Source organism: Lepidochelys kempii, chromosome 7, assembly GCF_965140265.1.
Source record: "Lepidochelys kempii isolate rLepKem1 chromosome 7, rLepKem1.hap2, whole genome shotgun sequence".
In the NCBI taxonomy this organism is placed as follows: Eukaryota; Metazoa; Chordata; order Testudines; family Cheloniidae; genus Lepidochelys; species Lepidochelys kempii.
In genome coordinates this window covers 88,787,168-88,803,017 of record NC_133262.1, presented here as the reverse complement: position 1 = coordinate 88,803,017, position 15,850 = coordinate 88,787,168, and the positions used below count along the sequence as shown (strand labels likewise).

The 15,850-nt window shown below is 40.0% G+C and overlaps 1 protein-coding gene across 11 annotated transcripts in view; it reads right to left on the bottom strand.

Moving 5' to 3' along the window:
• Nucleotides 1-15,850, bottom strand: part of PCDH15 (protocadherin related 15) — a 1,355,521-nt gene that overhangs the window by 310,930 nt on the left and 1,028,741 nt on the right. For all 11 annotated transcript variants that reach the window (XM_073353680.1, XM_073353679.1, XM_073353682.1 and 8 more), the window contains one exon: nucleotides 13,227-13,433. In XM_073353680.1, the coding sequence (XP_073209781.1) occupies nucleotides 13,227-13,433 (207 nt within the window). The remainder of the gene's footprint in view (nucleotides 1-13,226; nucleotides 13,434-15,850) is intronic.

The window sequence follows — 15,850 nt, the reverse complement described above, 5'->3', positions numbered from 1 at the left end:
AAAACACAGTGTCAAAAGGTGTAATATTATTTTTCTGAGAGAACTGTTCTTGTTCTAAGAGCATTTATTCAAACTGTATCATAAACAACTTTCCTAAAGATCAGTTATTTCCTTCTACTCCTAGCTAATCAACTATGCAGAAAGATTTAGGAATTGAAAAGGTACTTCAAGTGAAAAACCTTAAGATTCTCATGGCCTAGCAGGCATAACTGAAATATTTCAACAACCTGAAACAAAAGAACTAAAAATATAATACTGTAATAAACAGTTGCAAACACAGAATAGGGCAAAAAGATGAAAAAAAATATTTAATTTTGCAGTCCAAAGTACTCTAGGACACCGAAGCACAGGTTTTGGAAGACAAAGATTACACTATTTAAGTCCTAGAGCTAGAAAAACACTTCAGTTGCTAAAAACTAAGTGCAAGAAGTGTTACAAATGAGTGGTTTCCTGTCACTTAAAGATTCGCTGTAACCACGACAACTGTCAGTAAAATTAAAACTCTTTTCGCCATTAACAGTCCAAAGAAAGAAAAAGGGGTGTCCATTATGTTTTTTCCAGGAGAAGTAGTGGCAATGACTGTTTACTTGTAGACGCTATAAAGTTAAACACAAAACTGTATTTTCAGAAAATTCCAAGCCATTATTTTTTAGATCTAGGGTGACCAGATAGCAAGTATGGAAAAATCAGGGCAGAAGGTGCGGGGTAATAGGAGCCCATATAAAAAAAAAGCCCCAAATAGCAGGACTATCCCTATAAAATTGGGGCATTTGGTCACCCTATCTCTATATGGTACTGAGTCAGCACAGGCTCGGTTCAACTAAAGGATTTGTTTATAACTCTAAGAATGTTCATTCTAATTTAGTTCTTTGAACCTTTCCACTTCATTTAAAATCGCACAAGTGATTCCTCAAGACTGTGTGACCTTCAAGCCAAATCAGTCTTATACGGTTCCTGCTTTCACACAGTTTTGGACAAGATTAATTTCACTTTCTGGATGACTTTTGTTTCAAACATATAATCATGTTGGGTTCCCTGGGTTCCATTATAACCCTTTGCTTTTGACCATCTATGTGTTCTATTACTTTCTTTGAGGTCCATCAATGGAATATGGATGCTTTTTTCTATGCTAAAGACACTTCTTTATTCATCGCAGACATTAGAACGGTCATCTCAAAGCAAGTGAATACTTGGTGAGTATCTAGAATGGAATATTGGGAAGATGGTTGTGATAGGACTGATACGGTGAAAGAGACATACTCCTCCACAAAGCTATAATAATGCAAGTTACCATTCTCTTCAATCTCATCCATCATTAACAAAAACTGCCAGGTAAATTCTGATTGCAGTTTAGGCTTAATGTCAGGAAAAAAATCTCTGACTTGCAAATTGAGCAGATTTGATATGGGAGACACTGAGACTAACTAACTAATGGAACACTATATGTCACTTTTGTGATCACGATTATAAATATAATCATATTTTTTTAAAATAAGGATTGAACATAAGCACTATCATTCTTGACTACTACAGTGCGTATTTGAGGTTCTCTCTGCCAAATTGTCTGCAAAGGTCTGAGCAGATCAGATAGAACCAGCAATCAGAAACTACACGTAATAGTGTAAACTAACAACATGCAGCTAAGAACCACTTCAAGCATGCAGAACAAACCTCATATGTTTTATCTTGGCACTATTTAGACTATTTATTTACCCAGCTGATAAGTAATCAATGTAATCTTCTGTAGCAATGACAATTTATTTTGTAGCAGGATATATATTTATCTGCTGAATATATAAAACAGTTGTAACATATCCCTGTTAAAACTCCATTGATTTAAGTGGGCTTACAGCAGAAATGAATATGGCTCACTGTATTTAAAGTGTTACAGGCAGACTTCTCTAAATAACCAATAGTTGCAAAGTTTCCCAGCTTTACTGAAATAAAAATGAAGGAAAGAGAAACCAAAGCACACAATTCCAACCAAAATATAGTTTCACACACTCAACACCCAGTACCTACAGGAATGGCATCTGGTACAAGCTACAAAACAAAACAAACATGATATAAAATGAATAAATACAAACAAAAATACATATAAAGCAATTATGTACCTTATGAAAATGGAAACAACAACAGTTACAAATCTGAAACAATTAACTGAGCTGCAAAAAGCATTCACAATGCGCACTGAACCCATTTATACTGAGCCTGGGTTAGAGTTTGTGTTACTTCCCAATCTCAAATCAGTTCATGAAAATTTGCAAATCTGGGCAGAGGGTCTGTCATAAATATAAAGGGAAGGGTAAACCCCTTTGAAATCCCTCCTGGCCAGGGGAAAGCTCCTCTCACCTGTAAAGGGTTAAGAAGCTAAAGGTAACCTCACTGGCACCTGACCAAAATGACCAATGAGGAGACAAGATACTTTCAAAAGCTGGGAGGAGGGAGAGAAACAAAGGGTCTGTGTCTGTCTGTAGTCGTCTTGGCCAGGGACAGAACAGGAATGGAGTCTTAGAACTTTTAGTAAGTAATCTAGCTAGGTATGTGTTAGATTATGATTTCTTAAATGGCTGAGAAAAGAATTGTGCTGAATAGAATAACTATTTCTGTCTGTGTATCTTTTTTGTAACTTAAGGTTTTGCCTAGAGGGGTTCTCTATGTTTTTGAGTCTAATTACCCTGTAAGGTATCTACCATCCTGATTTTACAGGGGGGATTTCTTTATTTCTATTTACTTCTATTTTTTATTAAAAGTCTTCTTGTAAAACACTGAATGCTTTTTCATTGTTCTCAGATCCAAGGGTTTGGGTCTGTGGTCACCTATGCAAATTGGTGAGGCTTTTTATCCAACATTTCCCAGGAAAGGGGGGGTGCAAGTGTTGGGAGGATTGTTCATTGTTCTTAAGATCCAAGGGTCTGGATCTGTAGTCACCTAGGCAAATTGGTGAGGCTTTTTACCAAACCTTGTCCAGGAAGTGGGATGCAAGGTTTTGGGAAGTATTTTGGGGGGAAGGACGCGTCCAAACAGCTCTTCCCCAGTAACCAGTATTAGTTTGGTGGTGGTAGCGGCCAGTCCAAGGATAACGGGGGTAATATTTTGTACCTTGGGGAAGTTTTGACCTAAGCTGGTAAAGATAAGCTTAGGAGGGTTTTCATGCAGGTCCCCACATCTGTACCCTAGAGTTCAGAGTGGGGGAGGAACCTTGACAGGGTCACTTTCAGTTCACACAACCCGGTTCCGTCCTACTGAAGTTCATTTTCTTTACAAAAAAAAAAGTCCTATAGAATTTAATAAGGATAAAATCAATAGCTTCTACAGAAATTACTCTAACACTGACAGAATCAATAGAAAATGATATCTGTTCTACAGGTTTTTGAACCACCCTGTAAAACTTGATAGAAGGGATATAATTCTCTATAAATTTCTAGAGGACTTTCCTGTAAGTTCCCAGAACAAGCCTCAATACCCAAAGAGTGCCTCTGGTGGCATGTCCACACACTCCCTGCCCCATCTTGAAGCCAATTAGCTTCCTTCCAAGACGTCAGAAGGAAATGAGTGGTCCTCTTCAGGGAAAGAGCCCCATATAGGTCATTTCCCAATCCCATAAAGGATTCCTCTACCCATATTGTGCAGCAGGAAGCAGCAAAGAGGCTGCATCTGCAACTAAACTCTGGCTGTACCAGGACTAAGAGACAACCCAAATCCCTTGCATGCCGTAGAGCTGCATCTCATCCCCTAAAACACTCTTGATGGATTAAGGCAGTGACCCATACTGTCATACCCCAGATAACCTGCTTGGGGTCAGGGAAGTTGCCATTCAGCACTCCAAGGCAACTGTCAAGTAAAAAATCCTGCCATGTGACAGAACAGAAAGGGTGGATGGGATGGGAGTGGCATATGTCACCATCACTTCTAATGAAGATAGCATAAGGAAAGTTTGTGGAATTGTCCTAAGCCCAAGAAAAAGGAGATCAGAATATAAGTGAAAGAGAGGATTTTTTTTTTTACATTATTGAAACGTCACAAAATGTGTCTTTTCATCTTTTCCCCCCTAGCTTGTTTTATACACTCCTCTTCAATAAGAATTAGCACAGAGTGCTATTTTTAACAGTGTTGATGGGAATAGCCCACACAACTAGGCTGATTAGCCTACAGGATATCAATGACTCATAGACCACATCAACCAGATAGCCCTGCAGTTCTTTGAAAAATATAATCTTCAGGAAAACAAAGGAGGAAGAACCCACAGTGTAGATGGAAAATGTCTTATTAGCTTATTGAAAGTCTCAGAGTCTTCTCCTTCTGCAAATAATCTCTTGGACAAAGAATACAGTACAAAGATGCCAAGATGACAAAGCAATGCAGGAACAAACAATGAATAAAAGATAACTAATAACTATCTCCTTAGGTGATGGAGATCAGAAAGGAGACTATTTCTTGGCTGTTTTTTGGGGACCCTACTCTTAGGGTCTGACTTCTTTAGGTGAGGGGACTACATAAGGCCAATATGTACTTCTGGAAGGTGTTCTGATACTATGATGAGAGTGGTATAGGAACCACAATAGAGCAGAACAAAGCAAGGGACCCACCTGATCCCTAGTGATAAGGTATTCCATAAGGTTTCAGTGTGATGTAGAACATTGCGCTATGTCAAAAATATATACACTTGCTCCAAGATTCAAGAAGAAGTGAGCAGCAGACCTATTGAGAGTATGCAAGTGAGGATAAAGAGGGAAAAGAATAGTGGTTATGTTACGGCAGGGGCTCTATTATAGACCATCAAATCAAGAGGAGGAAGTAGCTGAGGCATTCTCCAAGCAGTAACAAGATTAACTAACACACATGAACTAGTATTAATGGGGGATTTTAACTTCCCTGATATCTGTTGGAAGACTAATACAATACAGTAAAACATAATACATCCTGCAAGTTCTTAGCACATGTGGCAGACAACTTTCTGATTCAGAAAGTTGAGGAAACAACTAAAGGGTCATGCATTTTGGATCTGGTTTTGACCAGCAGGGATGAATTCGTTTTAAACACAAAGGTGGTTAGGAACTTGGGAGGAAGTGATCATGACAAATTGACCTAGACAAATTGGAGGATTGGGCCAAAAGAAATCTGATGAGGTTCAATAAGGATAAGTGCAGGGTCCTGCACTTAGGATGGAAGAATCCAATGCCGAAGGGCTACGCAGCAGTTCTGCGGAAAAGGACTTAGGGGTGACAGTGGATGAGAAGCTGGATATGAGTCATCCTTGTTGCCAAGAAGGCCAATGGCATTTTGGGATGTATAAGTAGGGGCATAGCCAGCAGATCGAGGGACGTGATTGTTCCCCTCTATTCGACATTGGTGAGGCCTCATCTGGAGTACTGTGTCCAGTTTTGGGCCCCACACTACAAAAAGGATGTGGCTAAATTGGAGAGAGTCCAGCGAAGGGCAACAAAAATGATTAGGGCTCTAGAACACATGACTTATGAGGAGAGGCTGAGGGAGCTGGGATTGTTTAGTCTGCAGAAGAGAAGAATGAGGGGGGATTTGATAGCTGCTTTCAACTACCTGAAAGGGGGTTCCAAAGAGGATGGCTCTAGACTGTTCTCAATGGTAGCAGATGACAGAACGAGGAGTAATGGTCTCAAGTTGCAGTGGGGGAGGTTTAGATTGGATATTAGGAAAAACTTTTTCACTAAGAGGGTGGTGAAACACTGGAATGCATTATCTAGGGAGGTGGTAGAATCTCCTTCCTTAGAGGTTTTTAAGGTCAGGCTTGACAAAGCCCTGGCTGGGATGATTTAACTGGGAATTGGTCCTGCTTCGAGCGGGGGGTTGGACTGGATGGCCTTCTGGGGTCCCTTCCAACCCTGATATTCTATGATTCTATGATCTGATAGAATTCAAAATCTTAAGGAAAGGAGGACATGAGAACAGCAAAACAAGGACACTGGACTTCAAAAAGGCAGATTTCAACCAACTCAGGGACATATTAGGCACAGTCCCAGGGGAAAAACCAGTTAGGAAGAAAAGGAGTTGAAAGGGGGCTGGCAGTTCCTAAAAGATGTAACACTAGAGGCTCAACATCAAGCTACTCTGATGCAGAAGAAAGATAAGAGCCACAGGAGACCAATGTGTCTTCATAAGGAGCTTTTTAGCTATCTAAAAACCAAAAGGGATACATGTGGGAAATAGAAGGAGGGGCTGTTACGTTATCTGATTAAAATATGACCATATAGATCATTGTTGCAACCAATGTACAAAATGTGGCATGTAAGATGTCTATGGAAAGGTTATGACTCACTGAATATGATTGTGCTATTTGTATGCATGTATCATTTTTGTATTTGAAGTTGGCTGTATACCTGTATTTCAAATGTTTGCTCCTGAGGTAACACCCACAAGGTAGTTAGCCAGCACATCTTGGAGGGACTATTCAAATTAAGTGGCTCATCAAGGAGCACTTAACTTACAATGGAAGATGCCTATCTACTCTTAACAGACTTTCCTGCTGTGACTAGGCAAAATCATGCACGGACATGTGACTTGTCCATGTGACTCGAAACACCATCTTGTTACTGTAATTTTCCCCAGTAAGAACAATAGGGTTCCCTTCACATGGCAGAAGCTATAAAAGGCCCTGGAAACACCTCCCCACTTCAGTTTACTTGGTTCCCAAGGTATTTATGTGGCTTAATTAAATTTATGCCATTTAAACAGCCTACTTAATTATAACAGCATTGGATAGTGCTGATATAGTTACAGGTCTGCCAACAATCCCATTTATACACAGTCAGTTTTTGAAAGATTTATAACTCAACGAGGGTTGGAATTTAGGTTAGATGGTTCAGGAGAGAAGACAACTTTGGGCAGGTAAATGAAGAATAATACAAAATATGATTTAAATTAATGTGTGGATTTTAAGTGAGAAGAGCAAATACAAAGTATTATTATGGACAACATCACAGTGGTCCCCATTAAAAACCAACATTTACATACCACACAGTGGACAAAAGTTGTCTTTTTAATGACCAATAATGTTTGATTTAATTTTTAATTTAATTTACAAACCTAAAATAAAATCTGCAGCTCTTTCACCTTGTGCTGTGATCAAGTCAGATCTGACATGTCTTGTTAATTTTTAAAACTATCTGTATAAACTACACCTACTTACTGGCCTCCCACCATCATGGAAGTCTCATATTCAGTTGAGCAGACCTCCAGTATGTACAATAGAGTAAGCTTTACATTAAATAACTTTGACATATGCATTAGTATATAAACATGTAGTCCCTGATTCTATATTCTCTTAAACTACTTTTAGACTGGTGCAATTTCATTGAAGTTAAGAGAGTTACTCAGATATAAACTTGGTGATAAAGAAGTGAAAAGCACATGCATTAAGTGAGGCCATAAAAATATCCGGGCCCTGAAAGTATGTCATGGGTGTACCCACACCAGGGGATCATCTGAAGGTTTATTTCTGTGTTCTTGGGTGCCATCTCTGCATCATTATTCACCCCATCTGGGACTTGGTGCATTGCCTCTGCATGTGCTCACACAGAAGTGACTCCATGGGAGTTCTGCAGAGTGATCTTGAGTAAGAGTTTGTTTTTCCAACAGATTTCAATAGGGAAATCCAAGCAGGAGTAATACAGTTCAGCTGTATTCCCTTGGACCTCCCCTCTACAACTCCCACTGAACAAGTGCAGGATGACCCAGCCAATGGCTGTGTAGTGAGGCAGAGTGGCCTCCCTCCAGACTGGAGAGTGAGGAAGCACTACACTCCCCTTGGTGGGCAGAGCCAAACCCACCCTGCCCCCCTTGCCAGAACTACCAGAGCGGGCCCAGAAGTATAAAAGGAAGGTTCTGCAGCTAAGTTTGGCCACAACCAGTGGAGGAGATGGACACCTCTGCCTTGCTGTGGCACCCAGGAGAGGAACCTGCGCTCTGTCATGCCTTGCCCCCAGAGGAGATGAATGCAGATGAGGAGTTGCTGGAACTACCATTGGCTGTATACCTCAAGGAGCCTGCGGACCTGTGGAGACCAGAGGTACCAAACCCCAGGGAGGTAGGAAGTAGTCCAGGGGCAGCCGATGGCTGGCCGTCTACAGGACTTACCTCATCTCAGTCGGCATGTTGCGACTGGATCCCCACCGACCTAGTGGGAGACCACTCTTAGTGCCCTGGTCTGGGATGCGGTGGAGTAAGGTGGGCCTGCGTCCCCCTGCCACTCCAGCCCCTGGGTGGCTGACTCCCCACCATAGGCGAGGAGGCCTGTGCTCCGTGAACCCCCCCTGCTAGCACCATAGACTGCCTGTCGGGTGTGCAAACCCCTTTCAGAGCCCCTAGACTGTGTGGACACTCTCCCCTTACCTGAACCCCAAGACTGTGTGTGTTTGCTGGCTGTCTGTGCTTCAAGCTGAGGCTAAAGCCTGCTCCCTGCTCTGCCCCGCCCAAAGGACTAGAGCTTATTGACTCGACTGTGCTGGCAAGTTTACTCTACAGCCTGCTACCAGCCCAGCCCTGTCTGAGGGTAAAGCCCTAGACTGTTACTTGCTGTCAGCCCTATTGCGGGGCTGCGAGCTAGAAACAACGCTAGGCGCTGCCCCACACAGGGGCTGGGACAAGGGGCCCAGACCGTTGTTGTGTGTTTGCCCCTGTCGGATGGGCCCAGAGCTCTAGACTGCTTATGGCTCAGTCCCACTGGTGCAACCCGAGGCCAAGGACTAAACCCCAAGACAACGAGGCAGAGTGGCCTCCCTCCCCACTGGAGAGCAAGGGAGCACTACAGGCAGCATAGCAGGAGTTGACTACAAGTGTTTACTATAAGATCTCACAGATGAGCACAGACAGGAGGTGCTCTTGCAGATGACTCCTATCTTTTCAGGCTTACTGTGATCTTTCCCTGCAGAGCTATACCCTCCCCATCCTCCTGCCATCCTTTGAATCCATCACCCATGAGGGGACAATCCCTAGGAAACGATATGAGGAAATCATCATGCAGTTCTGTTCAAGTTGCAGTGGTGGAGGTTTAGACTGGATATTAGGAAAAACTTTTTCACTAAGAGGGTGGTGAAACACTGGAATGCGTTACCTAGGGAGGTGGTAGAATCTCCTTCCTTAGAGGTTTTTAAAGTCAGGCTTGACAAAGCCCTGGCTGGGATGATTTAACTGGGAATTGGTCCTGCTTCGAGCAGGGGGTTGGACTAGATGACCTTCAAGGGTCCCTTCCAACCCTGATATTCTATGATTCTATGATTCTATGAGTATCTCCATGGAAGTGGGTGATCTAGCAACTCTGCCTCTGAAAATTAATCCTTGGCTTCAAAGTACTAATGCTGAAGGCACCTACATAATGAATACTTAATATCATACTCAAGTTCCATGTCTGAGATTGTGAACTGGAAGCTATTATTAACAGTAACTCTTAGCTTTATATTATGAGAGAGGGAAAAGCGTTCATTAATTTTCCCAAGTTTTCAAATTCACAGATGCATAAAGCAAATTACTGCACCCCAGGGGTTTGTCCATCATGTTAATTTTGCAATGGATCTTTTATTTTCATTTTTAACTTAAGGTGCATGATGAAATTATGCGCTATGTTTAGTCTTGCTTTAGAAAATTATGGGCAATATGTAAATGAGAATCGACTGACTTGAGCTAGCAGAGTTCCTTCATTAGTTCACAGGGCTGAAACCACACAAGATATAATACAGAAAATCTATTGTACTTCCACCCGATTCCCCCATTTCACTTGTTGTCATTTATGTCTGTCTGTTTAATGAGGTACGAACCAGCTTTTTTCAGAAAAAAGTCACATTATAGTATTAGTTGACTAAAATACATTAATGTACATTTAGTTATTAATGCCAATATCTTTTTGGAGAATTTCTGTGATCAGTTAGGCCATACACCGTCCACAATCAGTTTTGGACATCTCTGCAAAACACTGATTTACAGTATCTTAAAGACCACCTGATGAAAAGAAAAATATTTCAACACTATATAGAAACAATTGTTATAGAATAAGTGGCAAGGAGTCCTGTGGCACCTTATAGACTAACAGATGTATTGGATCATAAGCTTTCGTGGGTAAATACCCACTTCATCGGATGCATGTAGAATGTTATAGAATATTTATTTTATTTACTTCTTTCTTCATTTTTTATTCCTTGTAAATTTGCATGAAAACAAAATTTTCTAACTGCAAAAGCGTTAATGTGTTTCTATTGCTTATTCTCCACCTGATGTTTTAGGTCTTAAAGCCTGGTTGGTGGGTATTGGCATATGTCCATTGACTTCAATCCTTGTAAAGTTATGTAGCTCTCTTGGAGATGTAGAACTGGACAAAAATTTTCCATCAAAACTATTTCTGGAGTGGAATACTTTTTGGAAATATTTCATCACTTTGAATAATACGGGTGAAATTGACTCCAGTCACAGCTAACTAAATACAATTGATTCATTTAAGAGACCTTGGGGGAAATCTTTGCCTTTCTATGGAGCATGGGTCATTTCCAAGTTTAAACTAGTGTAAATGGTGAATTCTCTGTAACTTGAAGTCTTTAAATCATATTTTGAGGACTTCAGTAACTCAGCCAGAGATTAGGGGTCTATTACAAGAGTGGGTGGGTGAGATTCTGTGGCCTGAGATGTGCAGAAGGTCAGACCAGATGATCATGATGGCCCTGCTGATCTTAAAGTCTAGGAGGCTATGATTAGTATTATGAATATTTATGCTATGATAAAAAATTCATCAACTCCATTAAGTTAATTAAACTAACAATTGCGATTCTTAGAAAAATACATTTTCAGCACATCAAACATACAACTCCCATGGATACCAAAATCATAGAAGCATAAAGCTCTATCTGCACTGACATTTGAAACTGCATTAACAGTTTGTCACAAGACTCATGAATATGTCAAAACTTGAATTTATTTGTGTTTTAACAACAGTTCATTAACACTCATTAAATAACACAACTGAAATGTCTACTGTAGGAAGAGCACAAATTTTAGTTGCAAGTCATTAGTCCCCAGTAGTCTACAGTTAAACATGAGAGATGCAATGGGTGAGGTAATATCTTTTATTGGACCAACCTCTGTTGGTGAGATAGACAAGCTTTCAAGTTTACACAGAACTCTTCTTCAGGTCTAGGAAATGTACTCAGAGTCACAGCTAAATACAAGGTGGAACAGATTGTTTAGCATAAGTAGTTAATGTATTTCAAGGAATCATTCAAGGTGAAGCGGCCAGTTAGCCATGACTGGCAACAAACATTTGTGTGGTCTCTACATTAGAATTTACTGTCATGTGAGTTAACATGCATTAATTAACATATTAAAACATGACTAAAATTTCAATTGTACACATACCTCATCTGTTAATGGAAAGGTGCTAATAGAGTTTGAAATGTTAATGTAGACAAGGACTCAGCAATAAATTATTAGTTTTGCCGTAAACACCGCACATGATGAATTACCAAGTTGTGGATTTTTAAAAAATATCTGACTTTGAGCAGTTTTGATTATTACTCTTTGGGAAGTGGTCAGATAGTACAGTGATGCGTGCCATTATAAAAAAAAACAAAAAAACAAAACTTGGATGAATGAATAGATAGAACTTCAGGTTCTCAAGCCTCCAACTCTCCTATTCCTCTCTGGTCTGTCTAAAATGCTATCGCCAAACCTATATCTACTTCCCTACACACTGACCTTGTCTCCCCACATTTTCAGTCTCCACACTGGCTTCCCCCTCTTCTCTCACTTAATCGTCAAATTTCTCTTCACCTTAAAGACTTGGCCTGTTTAATTCAGCTTCACTCCCTGTCTTTTCTTTGCTCATTCCCAATTGTATGCCTTCTTTCTTCCTGAAAATATCATGAGTTCTAAACTAATTCCAAACTTGGTACATTTGATGTTCAAGTTCAGTTTTGACTCTGGAAAAACAAATTCTGTACTGTTACATTTCCCCCCTTTAAAAACAATACAAAATAAAATTAATAAAATACTGTTAATGGTCACAAACAGGACAAGGTTGCATTAGAATAGAACGTTTTACATAGTGTAGGCTTCTGTTCAGTTAGAACAACATGCTTTAAAAATTAGATTATCCTTGAAGAGCAATCATTTAAATTAACAGTGATTTAAAATAAAAATTTTTAAAAAGTTTAAACCTTTAAATCCAAAAATATTCTAACGGGTTTGTGAAACCTTAACTTCTGCCAAGTTATTTTGACCCAAGTACACAGATAACCTTAGCTGTAATGCCATATAGTTCAAATACATAAATGCTTCAGACCAAATTCAACCCTGGTGTAAGCAGATGCAACACCCATTTAAGGCCCAGGGGTTGAATTTAGCACTTCATACCTATATTTATAGAAGAGAAGACGAATGTAAGCAAGCTTTTGCTTCACTGGAAGTTGCAACCCCTTTGATTAGAGCTGAATTTAGCCTGAAGAATTAATCTCTCTGAGACGTATAGGACCTGAATCACCACTGCATTACCCAGTCAGTGGAGTCAAACTGACACAAGAATGGATAGCTCAGTGCTGAATTACGCCTGTGGTTTTCAGAGATGGGGAATATATTAAATAATTTCCTGAACATTTGTTTGAATAAAAACCCACTTCTGTGTTCACTTTATGTAATTCTACATGCAAATAAATTCACTGATCGGAATGTTCATGATGATAACAAATTTTAAGCAAGTATTACAGGATAGTAACCAAAGTCAGTTTTGAACTCAGAAAAGTACTTTCGTTGGAAATCTGGAAACATTCAGACAGCTAAGAAACATAAATGATACCATGTAACCAGTAAATCATTGTATAAACCTCTACGCAGGCAGAATCAAAATCAATCACCACAGCTGAAATTTCAAATATTGACTACTCACAATGAAGTACTCATGAAAAAACTACTGATCAAGATTATCTGCAGAAATGATTCAGCAAATAATTTCAAATAGCGACCAAACTTTTTTATTAACTACTTGTGGATAATTCAAATTCATTGATTAAATTACTTACTACATTATAAATAAGTGAATAAATAAAAACAAACTGTTTGACTGTATATGGTGTACTGTATATAAATGATAATTTACCTTATTTGAAAGGCTCCAGTCACAATATTTTAAGTGTTTAAAAATGGACATTTCTAAGCATATATACAAACTTTAAACACATATAAGGATGGTCCAATAAAAAGAAAGAGAAACACACCTCTTCTACATCATTGTCCAAAGCTATGATTTGTAGTGGAGAAGTCGAATTCTGGTTGTCAGAGATGGTTGTGCCCACTGGGGAGGACTCCAGAATAAACCCCTCATATAGAGATTCTGTGAAGTAAGGCTTCTGATTGTTCTCATCCAGGACTTCAATATGTAAATTGGCAAAGGCAGGAAGTGGATGACCATTGTCTTGTTCTGCCTAAAAAGACATAAATCTGATTGGCTATGGACTGTTTTTATATAATTTATTAACCTCTTTATAGAGTATATAATTGACTCAGCTTAAGTACAACTATGAATAGTCAATAATTACTACTGCTTTACTTTCAAGGGTAACAATACTTTCACACAGATAACTAATATTTAGTATTTCTCTGCTTATTTTGAAACATCACATCTGAGAAAAGACATATATACTAACCAAAGAATTAACTAGCAAAGCAAATACTATAGGTTTAATCATGTTGCCCACTGATTTTAATAACTAGAGAGAAACTCAAGACATGTACAGTATTAGTAAACATCATTGTTATGAAAAATCTCTTGCAATGAAGATGAGAGAAGCCACAAATCTAAATCTAAATATATTCATTGGACAATATAATTACCACCTAGACTGGGGTGGGCAAACTTTTTTGCCCGAGGGCCACATCTGGGTATGGAAATTGTATGGCAGACCATGAATGCTATATCAGGTACAAACAGTAGCGCATTCAGGGTGAAGAAAAGTGTTTGGAGTGAAGAGAAAAATTAAGTGTAGATACTATCATGGTTGTTATTTTGTCCAAAACGAATGATGACACTTGCTCAAAAATTCATAAGAAACACATTCAGAGCACAAAGTTACTTGGAAAAATCTTCCACTCTGCATATGTCAACTGTTAAGAGAGGAGACAGAAATAGTGACATCAGCATACATTTAAAAAAATACCTAAAATTGTATCTACTTTTGTTTGACTATTTTTTAACTCAGATATAGAGGCAGATCTTGCAACTGGATCCAGGCAGGCAGAACTCTATGCCTGAAATTAATATGGGTCTGTTTGGATGCAGGACTTTGCACAAACAGCTGTCATCCAGGCCTCACAGAAATCAATTGGAAATTTGCTAACATCTTCACTGGACCCAGGATTTCACCAAACTGCAGGATCAGAGCCATAATTTTTATCTATTGTTGTTCTTCCATGCCTATGGGATACTAGAAATCACTATAACTTATTTTTTGTTAACAACCTTTAATTCATTGTGACAGGGTGTGACACCTCTTGTGGGCTGTCTTGGGAATTAACTCTGCGCCCTCTTCTGGTGGTGTCTCATGCACCGTCACTTCTGCTCCAGGGAAGCATGTCACTCCAAGGACCACAGCGTCCTCTTCATGACACAGCCCTCCCTCTGTGCCACACTCTATGCACCCCCTTCCGGGGGAATGTACCACAGTCCAGCCACTTCCCTCAGTGGCAACTGCAGCCCAACGTCTGGGCACTTCCTCAGTGGTGATGGTGGAGGGGAGGAACCCAGGCCTGCCCCCTATTCTGGGTCCCAGCCCAGGGACTCTGTAGATGGCTGCAACTTGCTGCGTCCTCTCTGACTCCTCTATAGATGTCGCTGGGCCACTTCCACGCAGCCCCAGCACCCTCTTTGCTGTTGCCTCAGGGCAGATCCCTGCAGCCCATTAAGAGCTGCCTTTCACTTCCTGGGTCTCCGCTTGCAGTACTGCTTTTTCCAGGGTGCTTGCTGCCTTCAGCCTGCGAAGCAGCCAGTCCTTCTCCCTCCTCAAGCTCCAGGGAGTGAAGCTGCTCTGCAGCCCTTCTTATATGGGCCTGCCCAGCCCTGGTTGGCTGCTCTCACAGCCCTTCTCTGATTGGCTGCCTCCCATACAGCCTCCCTAGGGCTCTATTAGCCTCTTAGAGACCAGTGTCAGGCAGCATCATATTCATCTTAATTAAAACAAAATATAACAGAGAAAATAATAAAAATTGAAGTAAATCAGGCCCCAATTTACAACATGCAGGAGGAGTGCTGATGCTTTTTCTTGGAACCCCATTGACTTTAAAAGGACTCAGTTTGGGCACAGCAGTCAGCCCATGTATTGTAAATTGTAGGACTGGGACCGTAATTATTATGATTATATGAGTCTAGAATCTTTCAAGTAAGTGTACTGAATACCATTTGATAGAGCAGCAGTTAAACATAATAGGAAAAATCCTGGCTCTATTGAAGTCAGTGGGAATTATGCCACTGATTTCAACAGGGCCAGAATTTCATCCTATATGTACATTCCATATCGTATTAACTGGAATTGTATAATATACAGTATTGGAAAATATCCCATGTGATTTCTATATAGTTAATATTCTTACTATATTACAGATTTCAAATTTGACAAATCAGTTATATTTTGCTTTAATTGAGGAGCAACAAACTTAACAAAAAGACACTAGCCAAAAACCCGTAGTTCCTACTCAGGTAAAATCTTCATTTGGGACAGTGGAAGACGTTAGGAAGCAAAGCTCCTATTGTTTAGATGTTTATGGCAAAAGGCTCCGAATACTTGACAGAAACCCCCCCTTTTAAAAGAAAATCAGGAACGCACTAAGCTACAGCTAGAAACGCCTT